Below are 25,839 nucleotides of genomic sequence, written 5' to 3'. Positions count from 1 at the left end.
ATACATTCACTTCTCTATCCCTTTTCTCCTCCTGCTTTTGCTTTCCATTACATTACTCAGTTTTATCCCCAGGGAAGTAAAATTGTGAATATAAATTGGGGGAAAAAAAAAAAAAAAAAAAAGAGAGGGAGAGAAGAGGTAGGGAAGAAAAAGGGCAAAATAAGGTAGTCTATGTCTGCTGCATTGTTTCAGAGCCTAGACAGTGGGAGGTAAAATACTACAGTACGCAGATGTTTGAGAGGCCTCATAATAAGCAGCCATCTACAAACACAATCTACCTTCATAATCACACTGGCCTGGAAGAGTAGAAATGCCACAAAATCGCTGTGTTTCTACTCCAAGGAAATCTTTTCAAATAACAGATTATGTGGTATTCTTATTCAAAATATCCTTCAACAAAGGAAGAATTGTGGAGAATTCCCAGCTTCAATATCAAGCTGTTCCAACAGAGAGAAGGAAAATTAAAACCAGTCATATGAGAAAAAGTTTCTTCCCAAATAAATATTAGATGAAGTATGTAAAAATCATTAGCCTTTTAATGAATTACTGTCAGACAGAGCCATAATACACAGCAATAATTCTCAATATGGTAGAGGGAACTTGGCATTTTCTACCTCATCCTCCTGCCTAGCCTTGCTGCATCTTTTCTCTCTCCTCTGATGCCTTCCTCTTCCTCAGTCTGCAGCCTCCTTGCCATCCCAGATTCTTGAGCCTGCTGAAGTCCTCCCTGCCAGCACTGCTCCTTCCCCTGTCCCAGGGCTGCAGCTGCTCCTTCCCTTGCTTGCCCCACCTGGGTAAAACTGGCCCTTTTATCCTCCCAGGATGCAGGCACTGCTGGAATGGTGCTGAGCCTTGAGCTAGATGCCAGGTCCAGAGCCGGCTCAAATTAACAGAATAAGCCAGATCTCCTTTATTTTATCTGTGCTCATCCAAACACACAACTCAGGAGTATGCTTGCAGTTCAGCTGTGCACAAAAGAGTGAACTGAATAAAACCAAAACAGCTATGGGGCCACATCACTGTTTTTCTCAAAATTGGAAGTTACCATCACAACCAAGTAAGTTTTCCAATGATCCCTAGAACAAGTATGATAGCATGCTATGCACCACTTGGAGACACTAAAAAAAACCTCAACAGTATAGTCCTTGATACACTCCAAACAAGAATGCACTACAAATCTGTCCTGAGAGCAGCAAATAGTTTCGCTTCAAACTTCTCAGAGGTGTCCAGGAAAATTCTGGTACTAAACTAACACCAAGCTTTGCCAAAATGCATCATACTTTTTTTATACAATGTCTTCTACTACTTTCAGTACCACAGAACAAGCCTTCTGCATCATATGCATGATACAAAAATCTGAGGAAATACTGTCACACTCATCTTTTGCTCATCTCAGAAGCTCATTTGTGATTTCCTGTGTTTCTGACATTAAAACTGGGGGGAACCAACTGTGCTGACCCCAAACATACCTTTACAGGCTTTGAAATAATCAAGGTCAAACCACAAAACCTATTCCTCAGTATTAGAACAGACAGGATAATGCAGAAGTCTCTGGAAAATGGCAGTATTGAAACTATGACAATCCTCCAGCAATAATCATGAGCCTATGATAGAGATTATCAGATAATTGATCAGTTTCAAATTCATCAACCTGAAAAAAGCATAGCTAATTGCTTGCAGACATCAAGGAGTGCAAAGAGGCATTAATATTTCAACATACTTCGAGATGATACCTTTAACCGTACTTTCAAATGATGTTTTATTTAAAATATACAAACCTGGTTTGAAACAGTCCTACTTCTGATTTAATCTGCACATTTCAGATCTTCAGCACATCCAACACTGATAATGCTTGGCATTTACAGAACACAATTGACAGGATGACTCACTGCAAGGAACAGCTCCCCACTGCCTGAAATGCTGAAGGGTTCAGACGCTGTGTCTGCCGGCTCAACCACTATTGGCAACCTGGAACGGTAAAGCCCCGCAGCACAACTTCCTTCATATTTACATTATCTCAAGATGTTTGGCTGCCTGATACAGAATTTGGCACAGGGACACAGCTTGTGAGGCATGCTTAGAAATATAAGGTATTGAAAGCAAGACAGTAATTTATCCTATTGTAAGCAAGGTACAGAGTAGGCAAGTTTATTTTGCGACTGCATTGTACATGAGGCTGACACAGACTTGCAATATAGCTGCAAATACAAATTTTTATACCAAAATCCATGGCACAGAAACAGCCATACAAGTGACACTCTAAATTCAAGGTAATGACAGAGGGTTTTATGTCACTTGCAAAGGTTTTCTACTCCCTCTTCACCATGTACTTTCTGCCTGAGGAGCAGCCAGCCTGGTCATGCAGCTCAATGCTGCCATCTCTCTCTGCAGCTCAGATTGGCAGCTCCACCAGTACTAAGCTCAAGACAAATACTGCTCTGGCAAACTTTACCCATCACATCCCCTCAGAAGGTACAACCAGCTACTTGCACACCAAAACATGCACAGAGCCTTTACTAGTGGGGCATGCAGCTCTTTGATGTTTCTATAAACACCTAGCCCATTCTATCATTCTCAGCAGAGAATAATAAATGAAATACTCCAAAGAGAATCCCAAAACGCTCTCTCCAAGACAAAACACAGATGCACATCCAACCAGCACGGCACTCAGTATGTGAGAGATGAGATGCATATCCTGATGCCTCAGCATGTCCTACCAGAGAAGCATAGCCAATCTCTTGTAAGGCAATGCTGAATCAGAAGCTCACGTGCATTTTAACCAAGACACTGATTTTTGTGCTTCTATTCATTCAGAGCAAATAATTCCCTTCTTGGCTTTATAAAAGGGAACATAACTGAGAAAAAAAATGATCCAGCCATTGACAAGTTTATGTTCAATATCTCCGTTACGCTCTTCTCTCTCTGAATACCAGACTACTTCTGCTGTGACATGACAAGACTATTCTCAGTTTCCACCCACACTAGACTGTCCTCTCTTCCCACCCACGCCAACCTCACACCCATTATGATTAAAAGAGATAAAAACATGGCACACAAGCACAGTCTCTGAAGAAGCATCTGTCCTGTTTTCTCCTGCTGAATATAACTTGCTTTTGATGTGTTATCATTAAAGTAAAATAACCAAGTAAAGATGGTTTTCAAGGAAAAGTACAGGTAGAAAATTCTGCCACTTGAGAGATGGATTTTCTTCACCATACAACTATGTGACCAAACTCTTTTGAGACAAACAAGCCAATGCTCTCCTGGCCCTCCATTTGTTTAGCACAGCAGACATCAGCAGAAGGTCCTTTAGAGGTTTTTTGCTTTGTTTTGGAGTTGTTTACTTGTTTTGTTTTTTAAATGCAGTTGATGTTAAGTTCAGAATCAGTAAACAGAAAATCATCAACGACTGCTTGAAACGTAATGGAAAAAGCAAGTGCATTGAAACCAAACTAAGTAGATTGTTGAGTTCCTGGGAGGTAGCACCTTACCTAAATATATCCTTGGAACCCCAGGATGAGAAATATTAATTGAAAAGTGATTTATTTTCTTTCTTGAGTACTCTCTGAAACAAAATTAATAGACCCAAGTCTTTTTCATTGGTAATAACTACCATTCTACTGACTGCAAACCTTACAGATTCTGTGTACATAGGGCAGCAAAGGTGCCAAGTGTGCATAGACTTGGGGAACTTTAATTCTTCCCCAAGTATGTTTCAGGGCAGACCCCACTACAGGGAGAAATGCTGCTACCCCATGAAAGCTCATAATTTGTCTTGAACAAGAGAGTTACACAAATACTTTGCATAATCTTGCATGCCTCTAAATCAAGGCATAAAGGACAGAGTGAACTTAAACCTCCATTCAGTTTAACCTATCCACCCACAGCCCTGAGAGGGGAAAAAAAAAGGCAACAAAAACCATTTTTCCAAAGAACCATTTCATGAAAAAAGTGTTCGCATTTTTTCCACAGTCGTGTTCTTGTTTCACTTTTCTTGTAGGGTATCAGAAAAAGAAAAAAAAAATCAATCCGCAAAGAAAACTATTTGAAACATAGATATAAATAATAAATCAAAATACAGAAATATAGCATATTCCACACTGTTTATAGTAAGGAGAATTCATGAGGTATTGTAAGGTAGCCTGTAACTGTACTTTAGGCCAAAATTAGCCTTTTATTACATGAGCACATGCCACCCTTCTCATTAAATCTGCTTCATTTACTGTAAAGAGAAGATCCAGACTATACTGAGACAGGGTTTTGCAGTGAAGACAACTTATCTGTAGGATGCCAGCTTTATCTGCAATGTTTTCCAGCTCAAACATTCAGATTGTAAATGCCAGTAACTGAAATTTTAAAGTGATGAGACAGGCAAACTTATCTGAAAAAATATTCAAAAGAACAGAATGAACAAATATAAAACCAGATAGAATAAGGCTTAATCTGGAATAACATCTTTAATGCATCAGACAGGACTGATACAAAAAGGTCTAAGAGAAAAAGGACTTCAGATATCTCTTGCTGTTTAAATGCAAAACTTTAAGTTTTGCTGCTTGTGTTCCTAATAATATTGTATCGTAAGTGTATGCATGGAAAACACTGTTTTTCAGTAAGATGCTGCACTGACAGCAAGCATGAACCTGCTCTTCTGTTCATCTTATTTAAGCTGGACTGTGATACACAGAAAGATTTAAGTATTCTGCCCTGTGCAATGCCAGACCTCCAGAAAAATAAAAAGATCCAGTTTGCGAAAAATTCTGTCCTTCCTTTGGGAGTAGGAGGGAAAGTCAACAATTTAGAAGAAAACAAAAATGCACACAGAGAAATTATAACATCTCTTTTAACAAACTGAGAAATAACCTCACCTACTTTCAGGCCTTCCCCTCTTTTTTTAAAAACCACCACTAAACAAGCTGTTTCTCCACACAATGCCATGTATAATGCAGTGAGCCTCAGTGTGGCTGGTCAGCACACACTTCAGCAGAGCCTCTCCAAAATCAATCCCAAATACCTCTTGAATACTGTCTGCACACCGACCTCTCCTCCATCTCCAATTCTGGAAGTACAATGAGTATATGCAACAATAAATCCTGACAGCATCTTTGGCCCTGGGGTGAAACTAACTCCATGAAAAGTACTTCAACACTTTTTGTTAATCACCTGCCTGCTCAGCTCCTCTTCTTCTGCCTTAAGAGACTGAACAGAAATGAAACACTGAAATAAATTACTCTGTTTGAACAGCAAAGCAAAGGTGCAGGCAATGCCTACAAAATACAACAGGTTTCTCTCAGCTTTTGTGCACAAAAACTGGCTCCCTTTGTCAAGAGAAGTGCCATTCCCCTCTTGTGAGCACTTCTGGCAAACACATTTCTTGAAAGAAAGCCATGCATAAAAGGACAGACTCCTGTCTTGGTCGGTGTAATCAGTGAAAGGTCTTCCATGGTAAAGTCTTTTCTAGAGATCTACAGGAGGCTTTACCACCTTCTTCAGCAGACCATCTGCTTCACCCTCTTCACAAACAGGTTGGGTTGATCATTACCTCGTGTTTCAACAGCACTGATGCACTTTTTGATGATGGCGAACCCTATCTTATCCAATTGTGCACCTACAAAAGAAACAATAAAAAGGGTTGACCACTTTAAAAGCACCATTACAATTATGTCTTTCACTGAAAATAAGGCTGGACTTAATCATAAAGCTTGTACTTTTGAGGCAAAACTATAAATATTCTGAAACTGGAAGAATACATCACTTTTTATAGAGAAATTCTGCTTTTCTCCTTCACGAGCCTGCCTAGCTGAAGGAAAGGCTTGTTCTGGTGATAGTGGCTTCAGTGAATCTGTTCACAGCAGCATCCTTTGAAGAATGGGATCTCTGATTAGTTACACATGTTGTTGGCAGATGCAAGATGGAATTTAACAGTACTTACTGCAACATCGACAACATCTGAGAGAGTTCACCAAATGGGACAAGGAAGTACTTATGATGAAAAAACATAATTATCAACAGCAGGGCTTTTACTGAGTCCTACCCTCAGCCAAAGAAATTCCCACACTAAAGATACAGGACACATGTATATCATTTCACAGCAGTTAATGATCTGACTACATGAAAGCAGATGCATGAACAGGACAACAGCTGAGCTCCAGCATTCCTTTGTTGTTCCTATCTTACTCTTTTTCTTCACATCAAAACTTCATTTAAAAGCTTATGTTGCAAAACTGCCCTTCCCCCAAACATCTGGCCTTCTTGCTCCTGGGGACCTGGTCTTGTACCATAAAAAGACAAATATGAGGAAAAATTTCTATTAATAACACTAGGATCCAGCTTGAATCAGCAATTTCAAGGTTTTAAAAAAGCAAGCATAAATTGCCTCATAATCAAAGAAGGATACCTGTTTTCACTCTTACACTTCACCAACAGAAGAAAGCTAATGTTGTGTAAAGAAAGCCATCTTTTCTACTTCCATATTTTGGTTTATATTTTAAATGTAAAAATTCAGCTTTTTTGCTGATCTTTATCTTCAGCTGCAGCTGTTTTTAAAACCATACCTTCACATTCTAACAGAAATGTACACACAATCTGGATTAAGAAATTGTGATGCATTTACATAAAAATTCACCCTTGAATCAATTTCAGGTATGAAGCAAACTGGCAAACCAATCAGACTGTTTCTCCAGCTTATGTCCAGTCCTATACAATATGTACTGAGTTAGTATAAAAACCTATTCATTAAAAAATTAATTAATTGCTTGTAATTACAAAAATTACAAGTAATATTCAAAACTCAATATTTAAAAGTAAAATAATTAAGGGGAAAAAAGTTCCAAAAAGGAAAAAAAAACAAATTACCTTTGTCTTTCTCAATTTTAAAACATTAACAAAATCAGCCTTAATGTTAATTCAAATACTTACTTCCCTCTCGCTTTGCATTCGCTTTATTCAAGTTGACGAGAAGCTAACACAAAAAGAGTAAAAAAGAGAAATTATTTTAAAGACTTTCGTGAAACCAGGAAAAGAAGATACTCTCAATCTCAATGCTCAGTAGGCACAAATACAGCTGATTACAGCCAGAGCACAGCACCACCAGCAGCTCCCACAGCAGGACCAGAGGTCTGTGCCCCCCTCAGAACAGATACAGCCCCTGAACTGGCTGTAGCCAGATAACTGGGATTTATGTGCTCCATCTTCCTATGTTTCTCTCCAGGTTAAATTCCCCCAGTTTCAAGGTCATTTAAATTATTAAGAATGTGATGATTCCTGGGACTTATGTTCCAGTTTGAGTTTTCCAAAAGTTTTCAACTTATTGGGGAGTGCAGTTCAGCCAACCTGTCATGGTAATAAACACCTCTGCAAATGAAACCAGATCAGTGTAACAATGAGGTCAATCAAACAGCTACAGGGGCAGACACGTGACTCTGTCTTTGTCTAGAAAACCCCATCATTCCTGGCCCACAAGACCAATATATTTATCATTGTAAGAATAAATAGTGTGTTTCAATTCAACATTTCAGACTTGCTTCCTGATGAGAGGCAGAAATTAAGTAAATTCATGTACAACCTTAGGTCCCATTGTCAAGAACTTTTTGATCTGGTTGTAAAGAATAAAATAATAACACCATGTAACTCATTCATGCTAGTTTTGCCACTGGAATGCAGCATGTCAGCATAAGACTAAGTGAACATGCTAGACATTTTCTACAACACCAACATTATCATTGGGATGGGAAACCATTTGTAAAAATTGATGCTGTCATTACAATGAAAAATTCTCATATCAGTATTAGCAGTTATCTACACTGAGCTTTACCAAGTTACTCATCTTTCCTGAGTTTTATTTCACTTTTATCCTTTATTCATTGAATCTATCATTTTGCAAACTACATAATGCCAGTTTATTAAAGTATAAATGGGATCAGAAAGCAGAGGGTGAGAGAATTCCCCACTACACTATAATAAAATATTTTTTAAATTATGCTTACAGCTTCTTTTCCATCCAAGGCTTCCATCCACAGCTTCCTGTCTTCCTCAGAAAATGCCTGCATGGTCACAGGAACTCCAGGCCTGCAAATGTACCAACAACATAAGGTAACTGCATTCATCAACAAGTAAAAAATGCTTTTCAAATTCTATTTCCAACTACAAGCAAAATTCCATCGTCCTAAAAGTCAGGGTTCATTTTCTTTTGCTTAATAACCGAACACTGCCAATCTTGAAAATAAAAGGTATAGAAGTGATACATGCAGTAAGAAATAGGGGAAACAGGAGGAAAAGGAAAATTAATGTAATCTGCAAACTATTTCAAATAGCTCATTGTTGATCACCTGCTGATTCCAACACTTGCTGGAGTTACTGAATTTTGTGAATTGTAAATAAGCTTGGACTCGCACTGTTGTTAGATGAAAAATGGGATTTGTTAACTCAATATATGATCTTCACCTTTAAAGTAGCAACAATGATCATAGTTTGCAACCATTCAGTTCTTTTCACTAATTTACAGTTCTCAAGGCATCAGAGTATCAACCTAGAAGCAATACATCAAACTCAATATGTGGTGCATGAAATATCATTTATTTGTCTTCAAAATAAAGTCAAAGGAAACAAAACCTCCTCTCATTGTCCTATACTTGAAAAAAATTAAATCTAGGTAGTATTTTAGAAGGATAATGCTCTTTATCAATAAAATAACTTTCTCCTATCCTAGAAGACCTCTGCTCTCTCCTTAAGATTTAAATTTCCCTACATTTGCTTCAAGTCACCTTCAAGTAAACATGATGGAGAGTACTAGAAACAGAAAAAAGTATCACTTCCCAGAGATTTAACCAGAATCTTAGCACCCTGAGAGCCATAAATATCAGAATTTAAAGAAAATACAGCCATCTCAGCATTCCTTTTGAAAGAAAAATATGCAAATTTTAAGCAAGCTCGAAGTTATGCCCAAGTCACACACAAGGCTGAATGTTTGCTACCTAAAAGTCTTCCCTAAAATTTTACAACCTTTTCTCCTTCCAAAGCACAGTACTGAAGAAAAGCCCATGCCAGCTGTCAATCCCTGTGCTATTTTTTAACTTGGACAGGCTGAGGGATAAGTGTGCCCTGAACTGATACCAAGGAAACAAGCTAATGGCCTGCAGCACAGAACTAATCTCCATGGGAACATCTCAGTACTACACACATATATTATTAAAAGAAAAATGTCTGATATCAAGGTCACAGCAGATCAAATTGTGTCTATTATATCAAGACAGAAAGAGGAACTAGATTGTTCCCCCTTTTACCAGAGAAGAGAATGAAAAAGTCTTTTGCAGGATCAAGGAAACCCTGCTCTCCCATCCATCTCTGTATTAACTCCAGATACCCCATTGAGCACATGACACACAGAGGGGGACAGACTGACATTTCTCACGCTACTTTTTAGCAGTTTTATCAGACTCAGTTTGAAATCTGTTATCCCTACTGACCAATCAATACACTGACCCAAGAGGAGCTGATGTCTGGAGTGCAAATCTTTACTTCCTTTCATACTGTTGGGACACAGCATTAGAATAGATAAACCACATCCTCCTCAACTCAAACACGCAAGTTCAAACCATGCTGTAGAGTGACAAAAAACATCACCTGAGCTGTAAATGAGCATCTTCTCATCTGCCATGTGGGCTAGAAGTTTGCTGCTGCAGTGGGAGTTTCACATCCCTTTACCCATTGCTTGTTGTAGTAATGAACATGCCTCTGGCCAGTCTGACTGGTCACACAAGCTCAGCATAGATTCTGATTAAAGTTTGATCACATAATCACAAACATATCTGCAGATCATGAGCAATCACAGGACAGGGGGCCTGAGAGCATTAGCCCTGCTGCTTTTGAAGTGAAAAACACTAAGAATCTGATGCAAAAAAAAAAAAAAAAAACCAAACCAAAAGCCCATAAAACTTGAAGACCTACTATATTATAAGTTAGCATGTGGTTAATTGGTGTAAATAAGGAGCAAACATATAGATTCAAAGCAGCTCAGAGGGGGTCGATGCAAAATCTCAGCAGCAACTCACTAATTTATATCTAACATTTAATTCCAGATACAATCCATTTCTGTACCAAAAGAATGTAGCATTACCATGGCCTAATTTATTCAGAATACCTTATGAAGCTGAATACCCTCATCTTCATAAATGAAGGAAGACTAGAACACTGTTGAAAGACAATGTTTATCAAATTTTGAGGTCTTTTAGAGAAAAAGATTAGCAAGTCTTTTCTTAAGAAATAGAGCAACAAGTGGTGCTTCAAAAAGACAGTGGCAACAACACTCAAGATGCAGTGGATGATGATACCAGGCACAAGAAGCTTCAAATTCCCAACAACCTTATTTCAATCTGAAAATGCAGCATATCTCCTCAGCAACCCATGATTTTGGAACAGAGGAATGTGATACAATGTGGTCATGACTACATAAATTATTACTGCAATCAGTCTTTCACTACAGCTCTATGTACTTCAATTTAAGCCATGTTTCTTCACTATGATAGCTCTTAATAGTTCCTCTTAACTCTCTCTGTGCTTTTCTTTAGCGTGAGCTCAGGCAATGTCTACATTTCATTTCAGTTCCTCTCTGTTTTTGCAACACACAGGTGAGGTAAAACCCAGTGAGCCATGGCAGTGCTTGCCTGCTCCTCCAGTGACCATTCCCATTGGAACTCTGACTGAGGATTGAAGAAATCAGAAGAAAAGACAATAGCAATTTTGCAGTAGTTTTAATTACTACTTAAAAGAGCTTTTCCTAGGGTGCTTCACAAGCTTACCTGTCCGAAGCTTCTAAGTCAAAACAGAATCGCCTGTCTATTGTATCTGCATTTCTTTTGGTACAATATGCAAGGACAAAGAGTTCCGCATCACCCTGTGAAAAGAAAGTTTTTATAAGCTTGACCCAGTTCTTGGAAGTTTTTATAAGCTCCAGTAAGCCAGCTGTACAAGGCAAGTTAGGTAAATTTATATTAAATGCAAAAGCTATACTGAAAACTGACACTTGCAAAAGAATCCGCCCATGTTTGCAGTTCACTTTTCTACACAATAACATAAATTCTATGGTCATTTCTGGGACATAAATCTAAAAATATTGAGTCCCCTTCAGCTGGTACTTTACAGAATGACCCAACACCACAGTAAGTTAACTAACAAAAATATTTTGCACTGGTTACAATAGAAACAATCAAAGAGCTTTTTCCCATTTTATGTCAGCCACAGTGATTTCCATATAAAGGCCATAGTAAAGGCTACACCAATGAGAACAAAGGAAGTGTTCTTTACCATCTGTAACATATCTTACAGAACCAATTCTCTCTTTCTTTGAGACCAACACCAGGATCTTATCTTACCCAGGAATCACAAACTCATCTGTGAATGCTGCCTGAGTTGTACCAGATTAAATCAGGATTAACTGCACATTTTAATTATTTCTTGTCTTATTCAGTATCTCCAGACATAGAAGGCTGCCACTAAAGGAGTAACTGCAGGGATTTCCAAATGGGAGATCTTTTAATACAGCAGAAATGGCTTCATAGGTATTTTAGAATGCTGAATGCTCAGTCACACATACTATATGCTATGCAAGCTAAAATGGCTTATTACAACTACAGCAAATTAGGATAAAAAATTCATAGAAGTACTGAAGTGATTAAGGAAACCAAATACCACTTATTTTCAGTACATCAGGTTTTCCAAAGCTTTTGAAAGATTCTTCCAAATTCAATATATTCGTAAATACACAGACTCCTCAAAATTATGAAAGTCATCTCTCCTCTGCTGAAGCTAATAGGATATAATAACTTGATAAAATTCCAACAACATGATCTCCTAACCAAATTTGAAGGCAGGGCATGCATTTACAGGCATATTGACTCAAGCCTTAGTTTCCAGATTCAGATATCATTTTTCTTTGCGACAAAATGCATTTTATCCCTATCAATACATTCATTTTATGTGTCATATTTAAAGGTAATAAATTCCCAACTATTTCAGTAGTTTAGCCATTTAAAGATAAACAAAGTCTTGGGTCTTGAATATTTCAGATGCTTTTAAAGATAGGTGAAATTACATTCAGTTATCAGTACAAACTATATTCCTATCCACTTTTCTATTTCCACTTCTAGTATTTAAATCTCCAAAAGAAAACTCTGAGTAATTTAATAAAGAAATTTCTAGGTCCGTTATATTTTCCTGATTTATATTTTAGAAAGTTAAGGACCTCATAAACAAGATTCTAAATGGTGAAACATTCCATGTTATCTGTGCCAGGTCCTCTTCTCTCCTAAAAGGATGCAACTGAAAAGTCTGGAGAATTCTATTAATAACTTTATAGACCGTTAATGTCCACTACTTTAGGTTAATGTCCTTTAATGGCAGACTGAATTGCTGAAGGAAAGATTCAAAAAAGGGGCAAGGAGGGTAGAGGGGAAAAGTACTTGACAAATCTTATCTGACACATTTTCTGATCTTAATACAGGACAAGTGTAAGAGTAGAATACATAAATATACATACAAGTTTCCCTCCTGATCTGTGTTCAAATGGGATCATGGAAAACTTCTTTGTCTCTTTCCTGTACATGCAATAGTGCTTCACCCAACTGGAACCAAAGGGAGCAGGCCCTACATAACACAAAAGCAATAAATAGTATGTACTTTTTCCAGTTTCTCCATTCTGCTTTCTAAAATGATATTCAAGAGCCCTAGTTAATTCCTACTAATGCAGTATTTAAAGCAAAGGTACAAATTAACAATATTATACATCATACATCATACTAATGTTAACCACTGCTTATTATTCTAAAATGCAATGCATGTTGTACTTCACTCTTATGCTTAATGACAAATGGAAAGAATTATTAATGTATCTTTCTCTCTCTACTACAGATAAAATAATTTTTCCCTATACAGTAAATACCCCCTTGAGACTTTATTTAGAAGAACACAGAAAGCTAAATTTATACCTGGTAAATTGAAGGTAAATAACCACAGATTACCACACATCTGTTACAAGTTCTAAACAATCTCATGATTAAGGTCTGATCACACCAGAACTCTCTCCTATAATCAGTGCGTACCCTAGACAGAAAACACTTCCTTTAGAGCCCTGCTTACTGCAAACAGTATTGCTGAGATTTGCATCATAATGCTAACTGTTCAAACTTGGATTCTGACCCTTTGTATCTCTACACTTCTATTACTTAACTTCTCCTAGAAAACAGGTCTGCAAATGAATCTTTTCACTCTATAAGGGCAAACATCTCAAAAACATGATTTATGCAAAATGTTTTAAAATAAATAATAAATTACAATAAATTGTCATTCCTTGAGCAACAAGAGCTCTGCATCTTGCTTGGCGTTTCTACTAGTGTGAGAAAGATTTATAATTGTTTGAAGTGTTGACAGGATATGATTTATGCAACATGCACCTTCACAGCAAGAATTTTAACACCAGCTACCTAACATATAGTCTGCTTTATTTGACCCTATCATCACAATTAGGTAATGAAAGTGTATCAATGAATCAAGGAAATGACACTCAATTTCATCATATTCAACAAGCCAAATTTTCAGAGGCTAACTTGACAACTCATCTTGCTGGCTGACAACAAATGTTTGACAGTTCTGGGGGGGGGTCATTAGTGAGGAACTAAAAATAAGATGAAATCCATTCTTTGGTCAAACAAAACTTCCCTGAATTCAGACACTTTTACTAAAAACTGTCACATTTTCAGCTCAATATTCTTTTTATGAGCCAGAGTAACAATGCTGCTAAAAACTTTGAAAAATATACTTAGATGACTCTTTAATCAACAGTAAATTCTTTGCATCATCATCATGTTACCTGTAGAGGCAAGACTTGCCCATATGCCCAATATGGGCACTGTGGAATACAAAATACCCCTTACTTTTTTCCTGTACGTAGAGGTAGCCTTCCATCGTGAAGTGATTTGCTCTTTTATGTTCCTGAGGATTTCTTCTGATCTTGTTCATGAGCTCCTCTACCTCTGACCTTGTTCCTTCAAAACGATTTCGTGTCTAAAACGAGACAGCAAAAACTCTTTGGTAAGGAGAGTGGGAGAAAGACTTTTCCTGGCTGATAGGAGTCATGTACTGGGCTTGCACAGCAAGGCTACAGAGAGGGCCTCTGTGAGAAGGTGACAGAAGCTTCCTCCCTGTCCCATGGAGCCAGGGCCAGACAGTTCCAAGACAGAGAAGCCATTGGCCAAGTCTCAGCCCATCAGTGACGATGGTAGAGCCTCTGGGATAACATATTTAAGAGGGAAGAACCACACAATGCCAAATGCAGCCAGGGAATGGAGCGAGAGCATGTGAGAGGAACAGCTCTGCAGACACCAAGGCCAGTGTGCAGAGGGGCAGGAGATGCTCCAGGTGCCAGAGCTGAGGTTCCCCTGGAGTGCCTGTGGACACTGGATAAGTCCAGGGAGGATTGTCTGAAGTGAGACAGACCCCATGCTGGAGCAGGGGAAGAGTGTCAGGAGTCTTCCCCCTGAGGGGGAATTAGCAGTAGAAGCATCGTGTGCTGAACTGACCATAACCCTCATTCTCCTGCACCACTGAGGGAAGAAGGGAAGGCTGATGGAAAAGTGTGTTTAAGATTTGGGTTCTATTTCTCATTACCCTACCCTAATGTGGTAATAAATTAAGCTGAATTCTCCCAGTCAAGTCTGTTTTGCCTCTAATTTGTCTGTAGTTGGTTTCCCTGTCCTGTTCTTGATCCACAAACTCTCCAGCTAAGGAGGGCAATGACAGAACAGCTTTAGAGAGAACACAGAGCAGCATCCAGCCAGGGCCAACCCCCCACAAATAACTACAAAAAGAGACAATGATCCAGGCTATTTTAGGACATTTAGTCTTAAAGCATGATTCCCATATATGTGTTCACTCTCCAAGTTTTCTGATATTCTTCAAAATCAATGTGAGATTTAGATATCAGCTGCTGTGACTGTGGAAAGCACACTAAGACTGCCAGAGTAGGTTTTGAAACAATCCACTGATCTGTTCAGAGAGAAGTGAAAAACTGAGTGCAAAATATTACTACATATATTGGCTTAATTCATGAGACTCTTACTTGTTGACAGGAAGTAGAGAATTTTCTGTGGTAATTGAGGAAAAAAGTGTCAGGAAGGTCATCAACAGTGTATACAGACTGAGACTATATATGTGCCAAATGTTTTGACCACACACAAGCAGAAGCATGCAAAAACAACCTAAAAAAACTTGGAAGTCCAGTTGATTTTTATTCCTGAATGTCACTTATTCCAAAGTCTGCAAGCAGCAGGAAGAGAAATATTTATCAGAATATTAGCAAAAACAATCAGAAAGTAACCATGCCACCCACAAATTACACGACAGGACTACACAAAACAACAGAGTAGTTCGCATCTGACACAGGAAACTCTTTGGTTTAGTCTGAAAAACACTGGTAATTGGTAAATGTGCAAATAAAACCACAACAATCATGGTAATAACTGGTTTTCTCTACATATGCACATGTCCAAACTGAAAACACTGAAAAATACTTTAAAATCCAAGCTGGTACATGTGTTTTGAGGAAAGCACATAGTTCCAGATGTGTCTTTTTGCTTTCTGAAAGCACCTTTATTTTTCTGAAAATGCGGCCTCACCTGTTTTATCTTTTCCCCAGGACAAGCCTACAGGATAGCACAACTTTGGGAAGAATCAGTTTTCTAGAGCTTGGGCTACAAGGCTTTTTCTTTCCTTCATTTGAGGGGGGGAGATGGGCAGTGAGAGGAAGGCAGGGTTTGTGGTATGGTGTGGAGAGGAAATTCATAGGACAATTCTCACAGTAAAGACAACCTGAATGAAAGGAAAGGCAACTACTACAGCTATACTGGCAACTCTTAAATCACTCACCATTTCCAGATAGGCTATCTCTACTGCATCTTGTACCCTTCAATTTCTAACCTATCCATCCAGTGTTCTGCCAGCAGCTCAGCTGTACCACAGGCAGACCCCAGTTCATTTTTCCTTTGGGATGTCTTGCTGATCTTCAGCACAGAGGAGAATGTGTCCTCTCACAGCATTTTCAAATGCTTCCTTCTATTCTCCTCTTACCTTAGATAGTTGTTGAGCCTTGTTCTGACTTCTCTCTATGGCCTCTATCTGTCCATAAAACTTGAGCTGCAAAGCTCAAGCTCTTCAGAATCCGGTGGGGCATAGGTGCTGCCATTCAGTCAATTGAAAATGCAGCTGCTGAGATTAGCTTACTTAATTACTGCTCATCACTTCTTCAGATCACTGCTCTGGCTCTTTTCCATCTGTATTCTGAAACCCAGCTCTTCAAAACTGTACCAGAGTTTCCCTCTCATGTTTCAGCTGGCATCAGTTCTCCTCTAAGCCGCTCCTCACTCTGTTAAGCACACAGAAGAAGCAAGTCTGGCCTAACATTTTCCCCACAAGCACTGACTTCTGCAACAAATGTCTGCTTACAAAGTTACCACTAACCAGGCCCCTTTCTCAAACCAAATAACAGCTCAAAAGGAAACTTGACACTTGAACATACAGGAAGAAAATGAAAGGAATGGTATGGTGGCATGTGAATCACGTCACTATGCATTACAGCAACTGTAATCCTCCCTTCCGCCTCCCTGCCAGCTAAGCCATTTCTAAAAACAGACTGTCCTCTCCAAGAAGCAGTTTCTGTGTCTTAATTCCAGATGCCCTCAGAGGTCAACAAAACAAATGCACCACCAGGAACTGATTGTTGGCAGTAAGGTGTGTGGTGTGCTTCCTACCAAGAGGCCTCTGGCACACCCAAGTTCCTCTGAGCAAGATTTATTCTTCATAAATCTCAAGGAAGCAAACAGACCATCTGACCAGTAAGTCTGTCAGTCCCACTGCTCCAGCCTTTACCTTGTTTCCTGCTCTCCCAGTCCACATCACACTGGGAGATTTGAGATGAGGGCACACTAAACTACTGGTGGCCCCATTTACCTGTCCTTGAAGGAACAGATCATTTTGTCAAATACACCATGGGTGCCAACACCAAGTCTCCTTACACAGTTCTGTACCCCAAACCAACAGGGATGTTCTTGTTTGAAAGGGCTGCTGCAAGACAAACTCCACATTGCTGTGACCAGCTGGTTTTCTTCCCTTTTCTTAGTTATGGATAATGTAACCCTACAGGGAAATGACCCTCCACATGACCACCACATACTCAATTAGAAAGTATACCCAAAACACTGAAAACTTCATCTTTCATTACCCATACTCTGAATTATCCAGTGTTTTATGCATTTTTAACAGACTTAATTAATTTTAAATAATCCTTGCATTATTTCTATCTCAAAAAAAAAAACCTAAAAAAGGAGTGGAGGCCTTTTACTTCATGCTTGTTTTTTACAGTATTATTAGAACTTACAAAGAACTCACTGGAATTAGTGATGATTTGTTCAGTGATGTGGTTGGTTATCCAGAAGATGGCACCATATCCCCAAAATTCACAGGCAATGCACTCACATGGAACTCTTAAGTGTTGGCAATACAGATAGTGCACATGCAGCAACTTCACCAAGTGATTTTACTCACAAAAGTAGACTCAACTTACATTTTGTATATTTATCTGCAAGGCCGTTTTGTAATGGTTGAAGTCTTTAGCAAGCTCATATCCCTGGTGATAGAAAGTGAACAAACCCTGAAAAAATGATAGCATCTGAAATAAAAAAAAAATACTTGTTAAAACTAAAAAACTCCCCTTTTCTTCAATACAATTGCTGCACATAGGCTTTTTTTTGAAAAATAGATTACAAAATTATTATTTTAAAATAAATTTCCATTAATGCCTACACTTTATGAGTACTATTTAAATCTGAACAATGATCTATGTATACAGACATTCTGGATGGTCCTGTCTCTGGAATTTCACAACTGATCTCTACTTTCCATTTGACCATAGGAAATGTATATCCCATGTTCCCAAACTTTCCTATGTAACTTTTTCCTACAACTGCTCTGATACCAATGATGTCTGGAGCACATATTTGTGCACAAGGAGGTAATGAGCATTCTGTCCTTTCGTCACCATTTCCCTGGTCATTCCTCTCTCTGCTCATGACCACGTGCAGATGACTGTCACATCAGCCATCTGGTTTGCTGCAAGAAGGAAGCTTTGCCCATTGCTGCTTCTTGTGCACAGATCTGACTTTGTGTCACTTATGCTAAGTGACCCACTTAGCATATGCTGGCTTTAGTATTTCAATTTAAAAGAACAAACAAGTTATACTCCACTGGAAGTAGCATGAGGTATAGTCCTGTCTAACTCTCCTGTTTAGTTCAGGTTGCTGGAACAAAGCAAGTGAAACATAAAAGAGCAATGTATCTAATAAAAGTCTGAAGTCATATTGCAAATAAAGCATTTTCAACAAATGCAAAAAAACCCATAAATTTTAAGTATTAAGGGTAAAGGAAGTAAGAATTTGGTACAAAGCTTTCTAGTGTAGTGTAAACTTCAACTACAAATTAGGCAAAATACAGCCCCATCCAGAAGGAGCTTTCAGAAATGAGAAAGGGACATGTTGCAAGAACATAATTTGAAGATTCATTTTTCTAGTCTGGCTCTGAGGAAACTTCAAACAGTCTGAAACACAATAATCAAATGAAAAACTATTAAGGGTTACAAAAATATTTTTCAAAAAAAGAAAAAGCCAGCATATCTACACTAGAAAAATGCCACACAACCCCTCTTTTCACATCATTTTGCCTTTCTTTAAACAATGCTAATATAATTGCAGCAATTTATTGCCCCTTAAGTATTTCCGCAATTTTTTTCACACAGAAATTACCTCTATTAGAATAGACAGTTCTTAATAACTACTTAATGACCAGCTATTTTGATTAGGGTCATTTTAAACTTTTCTTTCATTATTATATTAAAGCCATTGTATCAGAATAAAAGGACAAACTTGGCCCAAAAGCACAGACTTCAGAGCATGAGAGAATGGAAGCTGCTTCTACAATCCATCCTCCATTTATTCTCAGTATTACACTTACTGTTCTCTTGTTGTTTGATACATTTGTATTACACTTACTGTTCTCTTGTTGTTTGATACATTTGTATTTAAAATACCAAGCTACTGCACATTTCAGAAAAATTTCAGAATAAGTTCTTCTCATAGATTTAAGAAAGTCTCATCAGTGCATGCAGCATTGCCACCAAAATCAAATTAAACCCCTTGCTTTCTGCACAGATTCAACTGCAAGTGAAATTAAACATATCAGGCTACCCAGGAATGGGCTTCTTACCCAGCAGCACCCTCCTAATTGATTTATATCTGCAATTATTTACTAGCAGGCCTCTACACTCAGCCTTCATAATTAAAATTAGATTCCTTGCATTAGTCAGCAATTACATTGCATTGGTTAGAAAACTCAAGGCAAGAATCTTGACACCAACATCTTTTTGATTCCTCTACTCTATCTCACAGTGTGAATTGAGGTTTTTGCAGTACCATAAAAGGTTTCACACATTTTCAGAAAATCAACATCAGTGGCTCCAAATCAGTTCTTATTACTGAGGTAAGGTTTGACATGATTGGTTAAATTTATCTGCACTAGGAATCTGTACAGCTGTATCTGTAACAAGTTAGTTTAAATTCTGTTAAGTCACTCAATTGGTTGTGTTTTCCAGAAAGCAAAGCTTGGCCTTTGACCAAATGCATTCCTTCTCCATCCCCTATGAAAGGTAGAGTAGGTTGAATTCCCTGATACTCACAGGTTCCACACACTCAAATTTCTTCCGCTCCTGGATCTCCTGCAGCTTGCACACGTACTCAAGGGACAGCTCATAGAAGTGTTTTCTGTTCTGCTCCACTTGGTTATCGGCCTGCACACAGAGCACACCTCATGAAGTTTCACAGACATTGTGCAGACAGCTTCAGGGTAACACACACACAGAAGTGGCAAGCAGACAACTTTCACCATATTTGAGGGATTTGTTACAACATAGATCATTCCATACTTTTAAACGGCAGCAGCAATTCCCTTTTAGTACATAACATATGTTGTTTTGAATCATGAGGCTAGACTTTTTAGAAAAATTCCAGCAACACCTCTTTAAGCTTCTTTTCTAGGGAATCCAGCTTTTAACAGCATTGCAAAGGTACCTGTCCAAACAGAGAGTGGGAGCTAAGAGCATCATCCATTAGAAAAGGGGGAAATCATCTCTCCAATCAAAATAAGGAAGAAAAAGTTATTTTTGAAAACTACAGTTCTGGTGCTGTAAATTTTACCCTGTAACCCAAATAACTGTTGTTAAATAGCCAGAACGCTGTTGTACCCATCCCACACCTGTGCTCACTCTCACTGGCAAGAAATGCAATGGAAAAAAGTTCACTTACTGGTACAACACTCCACAAGTTTCCCCAGAGCATCCCGTGTCTAAAAATGCAGCCTTTCTACCTGCAGCTGATATTTAGCACAGCTTTGCAGAAATACCAACACCATATTGATGCTGAACAGCTACATTTCAGCTAACATCCATCTGCATATAAATATTTCACTTTCTAGCATCTGCCTATTTTTTTATGAAGTTGTTATTTAAGGTACATGTAAGATTCATTTAAATTAATCTTAAAACTTGGTAATAGAAACTGTTATTAAAATACATTAAAGAAAAGGTTACTCCAAGTAACTAACACTTAGTCTTTGCCCACAAAGATAAGACAAAATGCATCTACAGTGAATTACCAAAGGAAGTGGAGAAAGGGTTAGGTGAAAGGACAAGAATTACTATCAGACTCTCTCTTAAATACTGGACCTACATACTTCAGGCAGAACAGTGACTGCTGTGCTTTAAGAGGATAAACCAAATTAGCTTTAAGACAGTTTTGCCTTAAGACCTGCTTGGCTTTACTGCTCTGTGCTGGAGAACTCTCAGCAGTTAAAGGGGCATAACCACAAATGCCATTAAATAAATTGAGCCCTGATAAGTATTTCAGTAAGCAAATATGTTTCAACAAGCCATGTCATTTTGATGCATCCCATAAACTGTGGAATTGTTTGAGTTGTCAGTCTATAAACACAGGAATTGTTTGAGTTGTCAGCTAAGCTTCTAATCATATATACATGAAGGGTACCACAACACCCTAGAAAGAGACTCTGAAGTGGATCTTTGAGGACATCTGGCCCATCACACAGTCCAGATGTGATAAAGATCCATACTTTATCACATCTCTTAGTTTTTTGAGGCATAAGCCTCCCCATGCACCCAACAAGTTGCATTGCAATTTGTGCACTACTGAAGGAAGAGAGAAGTGAGAAACACACCATGCTTCAGTAAAATTACAGGAATATCCCACCACCAGGAGAGTTAAAATCTGTGTTTATGTTAAGACACACTCCACAACATGGCATGTTTTTCATCAAATTTTTGTCAAATTTATCCCTCACTATTTACTCCAGTCAGGAACTGACACAGATAGACATGAATAAAACTAAATTATATATATAATTGCACATATATACATATGCAACTATATACACCTGTTCTCTAAGCTTATGCAAGAAATTGTTTCCTATCTCCTCTGACAACATGCCCTAAGAGCCTTTTTTCTTATACAATTATACTTCAAAATTGAACACACAAATGTGAGAGCCTGACTGAAGAATTTCAGAATTTTTGCTCATGAAACTTTGAAGGACATTTAAAACAAAGCTATTTGCTCATTCTAGATTTCACACATGCTCTAAAGCTTCAGGCTATATTTGAGACAGCTTCAAAATGCCTCTTAGAGTCATTATGTATTTTTCCATTGAGGTTAGGTCTCATTTCAGATTTGATATCAAGAACCCATATTTCATCAAGTGATCATAATCAGCCCTTTATCTTTTTGTCTGCGTCAAGTTCTTTGGCAGCGGATCAATTTGACAAAAGTGCAGGTCCTGACACATGAGCCATGCCCAATAACTTCACTGGGACAACTCAACTCCCCAAAAGACATTTCTTTACACATTTGAGGGTCTATGCTGCAAGTGCAGCATGGTGAAGTGACATCTTAGTGAAACTCAAGAGTAGAGAAATTCCAGGGTAACTTTGCCAGTAATATAAACCATTTTTATGAAAAATGGCATAGAATGTTTGGGATGGGGTAGAGGGCAGGGACAGGAGTTATCCCTGAGGGAAACATTAAGGTTTTTTATAGTCTAAGCATTAATATTCTGACATAATTACACTTATCTGGGAAAGAAGTCCTCCTGGCTACAGCAAGTCTCTACAAGGTTTCCCAGAAGTCTTTTCACATACTATTTGCTGTTGCCCTAGAAATAAAAACTATTACAAATAAATTGATGATGATAAACCCAGAGGGAACCAGAAGGAATGCCAGGCAAAACAAATCTATCAGTTATAAATTGTCAACAAATTTTTTATAGTACTACTCAAAAAAACACCAAAACAAACCTTCAAAACACAAGAAAAAGCAAAGGCACAAACCCACTTTATTTGGGAATAAAAGTCTTGCTGTCCTCTGCTGCAAGTGTTAGCACAGGACATTCAGTGAATACTCACAATGCAATGCAATTACATGAATGATAAAGCCTTGTAAGAAATTTAGAGTTTTTCACATTATGTTTGCACTTCCCTCTTCCCCAATTATATATAAAAATGACATGAGACTCAGTGCTTCATACACACAAAACCCTTGATTCAGAAAATGGTGGAGGAACTAAGTTCAGCAAATACTGATTTTCTCACCAACATTTCCAGATGAGAAAATGGCTTTGTTTTACCACTGAGAATGCTGTTTCTGCATTTGCAGAAGTATATTTACCTATCCCAAAGTCTTCAGCCTGCATTAAAAAAGAGAGGCAACAATACCTCTTGTAATTGAAGCTCTTTCTTCTTAGCTGATAAATTCAAATGCTTTTCTAACAAACTGTAATTCTTCTCTGTCTCTTTATCAAACTTCTTCTTTTCCTCCTAGAAGCAGAAACAAAGTAGCAATTGTGTCAATATAAAAGTCTATTATTTTTCTTCTGTTAAAATTCTAGTTCATCAGGAAGAAAGAGGAAAAAAAAAATCATAGCTCCAAAAAGCAGAGAAAAATATGCTCCATCTCATTTTAAAAATTAATTTAAAGGCTAACTTGGAATGAAATCCCATTGCATCATTACGGTGCAGCTTATCACACAGATGCTTACATCTTCTAAGTCAAAAAAGAAAAAACCTGGCTTCTTCTTGATTTATTACATTTTTCATTACTTCCAGGCATCATCCAGACCACCTTGTTTTTGAATAAAAGGCATCACATGGAAATATCAGTTTCACTGAAAAAATAACTTTCTAAAATTGACAAGGGAGAAATTCCAACAGCTCGAAGGAAATACACCTCTATATTCCATAGGATTTCTTCATTTTAAAGCTATACAACAACCTCAGTGCTGAATTCCTATTTCTACCAGAGTTTTATTGTGCCCATGACAAAAACCCAAAAAAAAAAGAAAAAATATCCATAAAACTTAATATCACAGTATCAAAAGAAAAAACTCTCACATACAAGTAAGAATATCATTTGCAAAATGCAAAACTATTTCTCTGACCACCAAAAGCAATGTACTAGAAGAGGGACAGTCATTACTTTTTTTAGGAAATCTGAGTTTCTGAATCTCATTTAGTAGAAAATATTGTGAAACAAATTGATTCCTCGGTTCCTCTGCATTAATGCAAAAATCAGTATTCATGAATTCAACCAACCAGTTTTGAAGCTACTTTTAGCATATCTAATTGCAGTTGAAAGCAACCTCAAATATGTAAAATCAAGTATTTAACTACATATTCAAGAACTGGCAGATTTAATCATCAGAAAGATACTAGTTAAATTAAAATATTTTTCCTCATCTGTAGATTTGAAATCACATATAGATGTATTCTAACCAAACCCCTGGTTAAACTCTACAGACATAATTGCTCTTTTTTTCTCCTCTTAACCTTTCATTTTGAACACTACTATATGTACTATATTAGAAGAGACACACATTTTTGCTCTCCGAACCATCAGATTCTGAAGATGGCAGTACATTAAAGAGGCTCTTTAGGCTTGCTTCTCAGCAAGGACTTCTACCAGAATTTTTTCCCCCACTCTGACACTCACAATTTCTTTTAAAAAATGAATCTTAAAAAATATTTGTTATCTACTGAGAAACATGAACATATGCATATAGCATCAGGGTGATTAGAGATAACATATTAGCAACATGGGGGATTAGGAACAAAGTGCAGGAAAATAGGTGAATCTCTGTGTTAATACCAGTAAAATTTCCACTGATGTGGTGAATATTTGAGTGCTCCCCCCCCCCCCCAAAAAAAAAAAAAAAGAGTTCTCAACTTCTTAACAGACAAAGCCAGAAACTTTACACACATAGTTTGGGATTAGTGCAGCAACAACTTTCAATAAGGGGTAATTCAGTAAGTGTCTCAGCTTCCAGCTCTATGAAGCTAAACTTTCTTCCCCTTCCTTTTCTTCAGCTTAACTCAGACCATTTCATCAGCAAAGGGATGTAATATACAGAAAAAATCTAAGGCAGCAGATTCAACTTTTATTTTTTAATGGTAGAGCATAGATCTTTCCTAAAGCTAATACTACACAATGTTGCAGATATATTTCACCACTAGATGCCATGGGTTGGTTTTCAGAGCTAAGCAGAGTTATATTTCCAATGTCAGTGTTTTGATTATATTGAATAAATATTCAGTTAAGAATATTCCAAGAGCTAAATATTTTAGAGGGTTTTTATTTAAACATTACACAATTATGTAAGACTTCTATTTAAAGGTTTAGACGACTTTTTTTGACAGAATTCTGAAAAAAAAAGTTTCGATCAGAAATAAAAGCTACAGCTTCACAGAAACAGTATGCAGGGACCCAAGGAAAGAAACATCCATCCAAACAAAATGGGAGAAGTAGGCTTTGTGAATTTAATTTGTGTTAGAAGGATCAGGAAGAGAATTCTGACTAGGAAATGAGTGAAGATATGAGATAACTTAAAGATTTAGTTCTCACCCCAAAACCAGCAATATTCTTTAACAGCAAAAATACTGCTGAAATAACGCATTCATTACACAGCTGGTTCTATGACAATGGGTTACATTGAGAAAAAATTCTCTCTTTCCTTGCAAGATTAGCTATACTACAGACCAAGTTTTTATTGTGCGTTGGTTGGGTCACCTAATATGCTTCTCTCAAGTCCATAAAATTGTACAAAGCTCATTGTACCATTGAACTGAAAGGATTTATGATCCACAGAGCATTTTCAGTTCATGAACACTGAAATCATATGCAGACATGTTAATCATTCCTGCCAAAGTCAAAATGCACAGTGCTCTCATAAGTGAAACATTGTCTTAACATCACTAAATATCACTGGTGATGAAGACATGAAATTGTAAAATAAACCATATGCAGGTATTTTGAAAATATATTTAGTTTTACAACAGAAAACTGTAATAAAATGCTGGTTTCTTTCTTTTCTGCTTTTTTTTTTTAATAAGCACTTAAATTTCTCACCCCAAGGAAGGCAAACAGACACAAATTTGTCCTTGTTACTTTTATCCAAATCTAGTATGTACTTAATGCATGATTTTCACTTAGCTTTTTTTTTTAATATTCACAACTTAGTGACAATCTTAAAAAAAATGACCAAATGCTTTTATCAAAAATACTTTCAATGAGATCTTGTCCTCAGCCTCTTCATCCCTATTATTCCCAAGCATACAGAGCCAGTGAGTCATTTATTCAAAACAAAAAAATAAAAAAAGGTAATTCTCGCTTGCAGGTGGCAAAAATGTAG

The 25,839-nt window shown here is 37.6% G+C and overlaps 1 protein-coding gene across 2 annotated transcripts in view; it reads right to left on the bottom strand.

The window, feature by feature from the left end:
- ARHGAP10 (Rho GTPase activating protein 10) overlaps window positions 1-25,839 on the bottom strand; it is a 138,866-nt gene that overhangs the window by 59,041 nt on the left and 53,986 nt on the right. For both annotated transcript variants that reach the window (XR_009114490.1, XM_058024833.1), the window contains exons 5-13: window positions 22,871-22,972; window positions 19,769-19,879; window positions 17,606-17,710; window positions 13,923-14,052; window positions 12,530-12,636; window positions 10,794-10,888; window positions 7,983-8,064; window positions 6,916-6,958; window positions 5,540-5,605 (exon numbers count right to left, since the gene is read on the bottom strand). Coding sequence is in view for 1 of the 2 variants with exons in the window: in XM_058024833.1 (XP_057880816.1) it covers window positions 5,540-5,605; window positions 6,916-6,958; window positions 7,983-8,064; window positions 10,794-10,888; window positions 12,530-12,636; window positions 13,923-14,052; window positions 17,606-17,710; window positions 19,769-19,879; window positions 22,871-22,972 (841 nt within the window). In the remaining variant the exon portion in view is untranslated. The remainder of the gene's footprint in view (window positions 1-5,539; window positions 5,606-6,915; window positions 6,959-7,982; window positions 8,065-10,793; window positions 10,889-12,529; window positions 12,637-13,922; window positions 14,053-17,605; window positions 17,711-19,768; window positions 19,880-22,870; window positions 22,973-25,839) is intronic.

This window comes from Melospiza georgiana, chromosome 5 (assembly GCF_028018845.1).
Source record: "Melospiza georgiana isolate bMelGeo1 chromosome 5, bMelGeo1.pri, whole genome shotgun sequence".
Classification (NCBI taxonomy): domain Eukaryota; kingdom Metazoa; phylum Chordata; class Aves; order Passeriformes; family Passerellidae; genus Melospiza; species Melospiza georgiana.
This window is presented reverse-complemented; position numbering and strand designations above follow the sequence as displayed.